The 10,101-nt window shown below is 36.2% G+C and overlaps 1 protein-coding gene across 1 annotated transcript; it reads right to left on the bottom strand.

The window, feature by feature from the left end:
• Positions 1 to 7,568: 7,568 nt before the first annotated feature.
• LOC129724785 (uncharacterized) lies at positions 7,569 to 8,958 on the bottom strand. Its single transcript, XM_055679947.1, has 3 exons — positions 8,594 to 8,958; positions 8,391 to 8,534; positions 7,569 to 8,332 (listed from the first exon to the last, which is right to left on the bottom strand). Exons 1-3 carry the CDS (start codon positions 8,939 to 8,941, stop codon positions 8,168 to 8,170), a joined length of 657 nt encoding a protein of 218 aa, XP_055535922.1. The 5' UTR covers positions 8,942 to 8,958; the 3' UTR covers positions 7,569 to 8,167.
• Between the last annotated feature and the right edge of the window lie 1,143 nt (positions 8,959 to 10,101).

Below are 10,101 nucleotides of genomic sequence, written 5' to 3'. Positions count from 1 at the left end.
GCTGGACCGATTTTCATAAAATCGATGTCAAATGGAAGGTCTAGTTGCCCCATAAGACCCTATTGATTTGTTTTGCAATCGGACTATTACTTTGCCTGTTATGTTTGAAAATGTGAAATCCAGCTATGCAAAGGAACATATTCCGATGACTACTTGGACTCACTCACTTTTCCCAGAGATGGCTAACCCGATTTCCACAAAATTAGTGTCAAATGAATGGTCTAGCTGCCTCAGAAGATCCTATTGAATTTTACTGTAATCGAACTGTAACTTCATCTGTAATGTACCGACTTGTGAAAATCACGAAACTTCATTGTCTCAGAAACTACACAACCGATTTGATCAATATTGATATCAGATGAGTGGGCTAGTTAAGGGTTAACTGATGAATTATGATTGAACACGTGGTTTCAAAGTTTGGCTGCCCTATGCGTTCCCATTTCATTTGATTATAATCGAACTTAAGCAACTGTTATGTATTCAATTGTTAACAATACAACGAAAGTCTATTATCTCAAAGAGTACATGACTTATTTGAACATTACTAGTGTCATACGAACGAGTCATCGCTCAAACCCACAAATAACAAACTTCATAACAATTTGATATGTGGCTCAAAAGTTATGGAAAGAAAAGAAATTCAAAGACTACTTTAAACTATACCTGCTTTGATCGATATATGTGGCCTTAACATAATTTAAGTGTGGTATCGTACTATTTGAACGTTTCAAATTCATTGATTCCTTGCGATGTGTTTAAAGTCTGCAAATGCTTAACCAATCGGCCATAGCATATGATCAAAGTCAAATAACAACTCGTTTGAAATGATTGGTTTTAATCGAAATAACAACATCTTCGACTGTTGGCTTGTGTACATCGCTTTAACTCTAAATATATTTATATTGAGTGGTATTCGGTCATTTTCAGCAGATTTTCTGGCATAAATCTGACACCGGAAATACCCATATTGGGAGGTATTTAGTTGTTTAGGTTGTTTTCCAAAAATTAAAGTGGTAGTATTTAAATTTAAAATGGTGTCAGGGTCAATGTTTGGTTTCTATGCATCATCACGTTTACGGAAATATCCATATTGAGTATTATTCGGTCATTTCCCACTGTTGCCTAAAAGTTGCCATTTAGCAATTCAAAATGGTGCCTGAGGACAATTGTTAGCTCCTTGCATCATTCTGGTTCCAGAGATACTCATATTGGATAGTATTTTAGGCTGTTTTTCACAAACCGGAAGTCGCCATTTCAAAATGTTATTTAGGATACTGGTTAAAGAAAACTCATATTGGGTGATATTTGGTCACTTTGTACTGTTTTTCAGAAGCCGAAAGTCGTCATTTTGGACTATAAAATTGCCTGTGAAATCAATTTCTGTCATCTGGGCGTAATACTGGTTCCAAAAACATTCATATTGAATGGTATTTGGTCATTTCCGGCTGTTTGCCAGACACCGGAAGTCACCATCTTGAAATTCAAGACTGTGTCTGTGATCAATTTTTAGCTTCTGTGCATCTCTCTGGTTCCAGAAATACTCATATATAATGGGAATCGTCCATTTCAGGCTGTTTTCCAGAAACCGGAAGTTGCCATCTTACAATTCAAAATGTTGTCTGAAGTCGATTTGTGGCATGACGGTTCCGGAAATACCTTATCGGGTGGTATTTGGTCGTTTGCGCTGTTTTTCCGACACCGGAAGTCGCCATTTTGGATTTCATAATGGCATTTGGAGACAATTTCTGGATTTTGAACGGCAGATTGGTTAAAGAAAAACTCATATTGGGTGGTATTTGGTCATTTTCAGCTGTTTTCAGAAACCGGAAGTCGCCATCTTAGAATTTAAAATGCTATCTGTGGTCGATTTTAGCTCCTGTGTATTATTCTAGATCCGGATATTATTATATTGGGTGGAAATCGGCCATTTTTGGCTGTTTTCCAGAAACCGGAAGTTGCCATCTTACAATCCAAAATGTTGTCTGAGGTCGATTATGGAACATATTTGTTACCACTAAAAACGTTCACCTGCCAATATGGTTCCATTTTGTTGATTAGTTCGCGAGATGTGCAGAAATTTGTGAAGAAACATGAACTTCCAGAAGAGGGAGGGGCGTCGAACCATTATGGACAAATTTGTTACCTCTAAAAACATTCACATACCAAATTTGGTTGTATTTTCTTGATTGGTTCTTGAACTGTGCGAAATTTGTGTTTCATTTTTATGGGACCCCTTCCTTATAGAAGAGGGATTCGGGTGTCAAGCCATTATGTACATATTTGTTACCACTAAAAACATTTACCTGCCATATTTTGTTCCATTTGGTTGATTAGTTCTCGAGATGTGCACAAATTCGTGTTTCATCTAACTATTATGGACATATTAGTTACCCCTTAAAACATCCACATGCCAAATTCGGTTTCATTTGCTTGGTTTGTTCTTGAGCTGTGCAGAAATTTATGTTTCATTTGTATGGGACCCCTCTCTTCCAGAAAAGGGAGGGGTCTCAAACTATCATAGGAACCTTTATCGGCACCAAAAACCCCTACATACAAATTTTCACGTCGATCGGTTCGGTAGTTTACGAACCTATATGGATTAGACAGACAGACAGACCGGATTGCATTTTTATATGTATAGATTGCAACATCAATATTTAAGAACCTAAAGAGTGAATATACATTTATTGGATTGAAGCGTTCATGTAAATCTGTTTTTACAAATAAAAAATTGAATGAGAAAGGCTGGGTCTGACCGCTAGGTGGATTATATTAGGTTTTTTTAACGTCGAAGACGCTTCGTTCGAATAAAGTGCGATAACACTGTACAAAACCATGAATCATACGGATAGTCTTCTACGGAATGGATAAAATAACGCTTCTCGCGGAGAAACGGGCTTGGAGTTTTCGAACCGGAAGTGCTGCGGACTATTTACGGTATTCAGACAGATGATGGAGAATGGTGAAGGTGAATTAACCGTGAGCTGTACGTGATGCTTGGAGAGAACCCACTTGTACACCTGGTGAGGGTCAATAGACTGCAGCGGGGCGGACACGTTGCGAGGATACCGGACGAGGGTTGTCGTCCGTAAAACCGCTTCCTTTCAGCAACCCTACCGGCACCTGAAATAGAAACTCTACCAAATCGGAGGCGATTTGCGGGGGATGAGCCACCTGAGAAACTGGCGAAACACAACCCAGAACCGAGCAACATGGTGACAACTCCTAGATGCAAGAATCAGCACGGCTCTCATGTGATTGGTAAGATACGTAACTTTCAACTTATCCGCACACCGCCAAAATAGACTCAGTAGCATACTGGAAGACAGGCTTGTCTTTTCTCCTCGGAGAAACACTATCGTGTAGTTTCACTGCGCAAACAACTACTCTCAGAAAAGAGCAACCAATCGTGTGTATCTAAGGAGCTCTCAAAAACACCGCTGTGGAATCTGAAATATTTCTCCGGAGGGATAATAAACTGGTGTGATTCTTTTGGCACGACAGGACAATACGCTCAAACACAACAGAGATCACTGCAGTACTTCCTTTTACTGTGTGTTTTTTTTTACTTTCCTAGGTAAATATCAAATAAGAGAAAAATCTAGGTAGGAAAGTAGATAACGGGGTTTGCTACCCAAGCAGCACTTGTAACATCTTTTTAAATGATAATGTTCAACATTTGTTATAATCATGTTGTATTGTAGTTGCATGAAATTTTGCTGGTTGCTATATTGAAATCCTGAACTAATGCTCAACTCGATGTTGATTTTAGGTAGTTTTAAGATTTTTCAACACATTTTTCAGATATTCGCTACGTATAAGTATATATTTAGTGACGAGAAACACATTTTTCACAAATATGCTGCGCTTATTCTTTTTGAAACTTTATTTTAACTAATAAATAACAATATGGTTTAGATAACATTTAAAAGACGCGTAGTTAACAACAGCAAGAGCAATCAACAATCAAATTCACATAAGAAGTTAACGATGAAGCAAATGGCCAGCAGTGGTTTTTCAGTTAGAAATAATAAAAATTTATGGAAAAGAATAAAACGGAATGGAAGTTTCAGGAGAAAAAAGTTGGAAATAGTGCAAGATAGTAAAAAACATTCACCATCGTCACTGGTTTGTAGTGGATCTGTTGATCGAATCGAACTGTGTCAGTCTCCAGAATTCTCGTCTCAGGAAAACCCATCAAAAGTACAAGAATATCCAAGGGTCCCGATTATCGTCGACAGACCAGAACATCACAAAGAAAATGTAACTGACGCTCTAGACAATGGGAGTAGTAGCGAAGAAGATTGTATTAGTAAAGTCAATGTATACGGGCTAAAGCAAAATATGTATGATTTCCGCGAAGAATTACGAGATTGGGCTGTATCATATCAAATCAAGCACTCCGCTTTGAATCCACTACTTTCTATTTTACGACACCATATACCGGATAACGTTCTTCCTACGGATTCCAGCGCACTTGTGAAAACTCCAAGAAGAACTATTGTACAATCAATTGATAATCAGGATGGAAAATACTGGCATTATGGGTTGAAAAAATTTTTAACAGAAAATTTTGACAGGTGTTGGTAAATTTAACTCAACAAATTCACTCAATATTAACATAGATGGATTACCGGCCTTTAAAAGTTCCTCGATCTCTTTGTGGCCTATATTAGTAAATATTCATGAAATGAGACGAGATATTCCGCCTTTTATTATTGGAGTTTTTGCTGGAATAAGTAATTCTCACTTGTAAATGTATACTTTTTCAAAGTAGTTACCTAGTTTTATACAATTTAAGGTAAACCTAAAGATATCAATGCTTTTCTTGAACCTTTTGTTCAGGAAATTAATGATGTTCTAGCAAACGGTATAGTAGCTAATGGTGTAAATATATCATTTAAACTGAGGTGCTTCATATGTGATACTCCAGCCCGATCAATGCTTAGAGGTAAATATATAAAAATTCAATTTCATGAATAATTTGCATTTACTTTGTCTTCGTACAGGTGTGATTGGTCATAACGGATATAGCTCTTGCTTGAAGTGTGTTACTGAAGTACTCGCCTTCATTTCATTTACTGCTAACACGATGATTTTCCCGGAGTTAAATGCACAACTTCGCAATGATGAAAGCTTTCGTGCCAGGAAGTATGAAGGTCATCATAAATTTGATAGCGTTTTGGAAAAAATCAACGATTTAGATATGATTAAAGATTTTCCAATCGGTGATGCTTTACACCTGATTGATTTAGGTATTACGAAACGGTTTTTAAGTGGCTGGAAAACAGGAACAATGAACAATTATAAGGCTAAATGGTCAACAAAAGAAATTGAGCAGGTTTCAAACTTTCTTAAAATTACCAAGTTACCCAGAGAAATTAGACGTCAAGGTCGAGGCTTAGAGCATTTATCGCGTTGGAAGGGAACAGAATTAAGGTCATTTTTCATGTTTACGAGTGTTGTTGTGATTAACAGGTTTTTTGTTGAAAAAGATATATTTCACAATTTCCTTAATTTGTACTGCGCAATTCATATTTGTTCTAGATACGATCAAAGCAGGGATAACTACTGTATTGCACGAAATATTATATTTGATTTTTTAAAAGGGGTCAAAATACTATACGGGACTCAAATGTTTTGCAGTAATATGCACAATCTGGTACATCTTATTGACGATGTTGAGAGATATGGCCCACTTGAATCATTCGACGCTTATCCTTTTGAGTCTAAACTGTATAATTTGAAAAGCATGTTACGAAGTGGCAATTTACCTTTGTCGCAAATTTCGCGAAGAATAACTGAAGAACAATCAATCAGACTTAAAACTAAAACGATGCATTCTCGACGAAACAGGCTAAACCCAACTTTGAAACACCGCTGCTCATACTTATGTTATGTTGATCCAAAAATTCAAACACTTTTAGATTTTTCTTTTGCGTCAGTCTATCTCTTTGTTCATTTTTAAGATTTTTGTATTAATACTGAATCGTCTTCAGATAGTTGGATTTGTACGAAAGACTTTAAATTAGTCTCTGTAAAGTATATTATTAAAATGTCTACCGATAACTCCATTAAACTATATGGAGCTTCTTTATCAAATATATATGATTATTTTTTTAAGCCCGTTCGATCATCTTCTTCACAGATTTATTGTTCTAACTTAACATTAAATGAACCTGCATTGTTTGATTTAAAAGATTTGTATTGCAAAATGGTAATGGTATGTACCCAAGACAACAACATGCCCAAAGCCGTATTTGTACCACTTATTCATACAATCCAAGAGCACTCGTTTTAATTAATTCGAATTGTAAACTCTAGAAGCAACTCGCCTGAAAAAGACTATGTATCGTTTTTATTGAATATTTCTTTGTTAAAATAAAATAAATCAATCAAACTCCAACTAAAAATTGCACACGCAGGCTTTTCTCTACATTTCCAAACTTATTCGTCAAATCATCAGCGATAAGTTTACCCTAACGCAAGGTGTCTAATGACACTAAATTTTAACAAAATTGATTGAGTAACAATTTTATTGCATTAGCGAACAATAGTCTGTTGACACATCTTCCAAATCCTGGTCGTTCGAGTGTACCACTTCTTCTGTGCTTGCGGTATGTAATAAATCGTTGATCTTTCTTTTGCGCTTACACGCAACCCGTTTCACTGATTGACCGGAGCCATATCGTTTCACCTCTGTTAGTTTTTGTCTCAAAAAATCACTGAAAACCTCCTCGTTTTGTTCCTTGGTGTATTCGAAATCTGCAGCTTTAACTACACGGTTCAAAAATTCAACTATGTGGGGAAAACTGTTCCTGAAACTTTTATTCTTCGTTGCTTCAATCGTATTTTGTTTAGCACGACTGTTTCCTTTCCATGATTAATCCAATAAAACCGTAGGATTAATTAATTTTCTTATAACAGTTCGAAAAAAGGGAGCTCCTTCTTTTTTTCCTGTGAGGTTATAGACTGTATGGAAATACCTGAAATATTTGCCTTCGAAATCTGTATTTTTTAGACACTCTTCTAGCGCGTGTAGCTCTTCATCAGTTTCAGTTTTTTTCATGCTTCCGAATTCAGAAAAAATTTCAGCTCTGGCTACATGTTCTTTTTCCCGTGCAGGCTGCTGATACTCCAAAAATTTGTTTATATTTGCCATAAGCAAAGTATTTTCTCCAAAACTGCTTGCTGTGTATCGATTTTAGCCTCAATTTGAGTCAACCTATCCGACTCATGAATTTGATAATATTGCTGATCGTTTTCCTCATCGATACCGTTTGATTGATCTGTTTGTACACCCTACGCAAACGGGGAACATTTTATTACTTTAGGGCAATTTTTTATTACTTATTGTGTCTTATGACTGCGCATTATACACAAATAGTAATAACCGAAAAGTAACAAAAATTATAACGGGCACACGCTTGTATGTGTTTCTGCCGGAGAACATACAGCCAAGCACCGCAGTGCATGTGTTAGCAAGACTTCACTCGCTGCATTTGTATCGATGCAACGATCAGATTCATTTTTGCTATCTTCATCAACACATAATGAGAATCTCACCCGTCAACCTCAAATGTCTAATTAGAAACACTTTCGTTTCGTCCCCCAGTGTTTACATGAAATGAAAATATGTTATACTGTCTGAACAGAGTTGCCGAAGTTGCGAATATTGTTCTGGATGGGCACGAGTTTTGTATTTTCAAACAGGTGCAAATGAGTTTCCATAAACCAATGAGTATGTGTTTTGGATAGCTTGCAAGAAAGCGAATGTTTTTGTTTTTCTCTAACGCAGTTTACAGATCGTGATGTCATTTAAAGACGCATTTCAAGTCTTTGAAATCATCAACGTTTGCATACTCTATGACGGGGAAAATGCTGCTTGGCAGCTCTTGTCATATTCTTCCTCTACTCCGTATGCATACAACGAGCGAACTAATACACGCTCACCGGATGAATTGGAGATTGAAGAAACTTGTAACATGTGCAACATATGCGACGGTGTGTGATTTTTTTTTTTACTTAAGATGAAAAGGGAGCAGTTTTTGCATGTGGTTGCATGTGGTTGAAACGACCATTATTAGATAGTCGTACTTCCGTAACACGTGCTAAATATATGACAGTATGTGTTGTTACTTGACTGGGGAAGAATTTTATTGCCTTTTTAGTAATAGGTTTGTTGCCTTAAAGGCAATTTTGCGCTATTGCTTCTAAGGTAATAAGGAAAAGTTTTGCGTGATACTAATTCCGTCAGGTAAGGCGGTTCATTGATACAAATAAATTCTGTTTCATCCTGCACATAAAATTCTGCTTGACTGGAATTTTCTATCTGAAAAAATAATTTAACTGTAGACAAAAAAAAACAAAAAAAAACTTCCAAAACATACTGCAATCAAGTCCGCCTGATCGTTTGATGTATGAAAATTCCTATCCGCTTTACCCATTGCACCTTCTGGTATAACAATATTTGGTGTTGGATTTATTTCATTTAATTCGAGCTGTACATCAGTGATGCACAAATTATTCGCTGCCTGTTAAACAGAGTCTGATCAGAATGTGAAACGTAGAAAAATAAATCAAATGAAAATACCTTGTTTTTTGGCTTCAAGCTGTACAAATTCATTCGTATTTTTTCCAGCTTTGTCGGCGGTCGGCATCGCGTTCCTCGGCTCTGTTGTGCGGCGTCGTCGGAATCCGTTATCTCTTCCAAATACTCAATTAGTTGCTCGGCTTGTTTATACGAAGAGCGATGTCCCAAAATTTTGCATTTTTGTGTTTTCCATTCCTTACCGGGATAAGCCTGCTCATTCCTGGATAGAGTAATAAGGTTGTTCGGTGGCCATTTCACGGTATCTTCCGACACCCAAAGCGAGGGAACAATAGTTAAAGCAGGTTTCGACAACAAAGTTTTTCTCGTTTGTACTACTGAAAACGCCATTTTGTACTGTATCTGATTCGTACATCAGAATGTTTTTCCAGACAATACGCCAGTGTAACCAGATGTTTTCATTGCGCGTGAGCATTTAACTTTGTGTGTTTCACAAAAAATTGTTCTTGTCCCGGTTTCTGTGCTGACATAAATTAAAGCGCCAAGGGGTTCACAACATTCTGGCATTTGACAGGTATATTTGTAAGTAACACGCGTTTGTTCGCATGCAGTTCGTATTCGTTTTTTTTTTTTAATTTTTGAGAAGATTAACGAGATTTCAATCAGATCATAAAAGGTTCGTTATGGAATTGTGCAGTTTCCAATAAATCATTATTACTTATAGCACTGCAGTATTGCAGTATTGTAAGGTAGTGTTCTCAAACTTAATTGAAACTTCATGTTTTTATAATGCGGTTAGTAAACAATATAGCTACATTATGTTGCACCTTGTTATTCCACGGATATATTTTCTTGATAAATGCAACAAGAAAATATAACTAAAGCAACATTGTGTTTAGCCATATTTTTTTTCTAAAAAGTAAAACCTTTTTAGAAAGCCATTTTCAACTCAAATGTATAATACACGAATATTTTCCAAATAATCCTCAATGACTGTTTTTTTCCAATGCTAGTATTTGATGAACATTTGTTTTCGGTTGCATATTTTCAACAAAAAAGTATTTTCAAACTTGCAAAATAATATTAAAATCCTCGAGACCTTTCAGATTACCATTTAAAAGAGGCGCTTGGAGATATGCGCACTAAAAGCTTCAATTTCACGATAAATTTTGAATCGCATAACGATTATCTTCTCACAGAACGAGATTTACTAAAGTTGGATTTCACTTCCATACCTAAGACTTTCAACAACGTAAATATGTCTATCCTACTTTGCATGATGCACCGCAAAAAAGGGAACACAAAAAAAAGAGAAATTTGATTCTTCTTTTCTTAAATCCACGTACTATATGATTCAACAGGTTATTGATGCTTTGTGTTGGTTTGTTTCATTGATGGATATGAAGCAATAAAAGATACTTGATTGTGGTTGTAGTTAAGCAACATGATGTTATGGTTAACTAATTATTAACATGAATGACACTATAAAACTGTGTTATACTGATGTACGCTGAAGCATCGTTGTGACTTTTGGTTACATATCGGCTCCA

This window comes from Wyeomyia smithii, chromosome 2 (assembly GCF_029784165.1).
Source record: "Wyeomyia smithii strain HCP4-BCI-WySm-NY-G18 chromosome 2, ASM2978416v1, whole genome shotgun sequence".
In the NCBI taxonomy this organism is placed as follows: domain Eukaryota; kingdom Metazoa; phylum Arthropoda; class Insecta; order Diptera; family Culicidae; genus Wyeomyia; species Wyeomyia smithii.
Note: the sequence above shows the minus strand (reverse complement) of the source record. Positions and strands in the feature narration are given on the sequence as shown.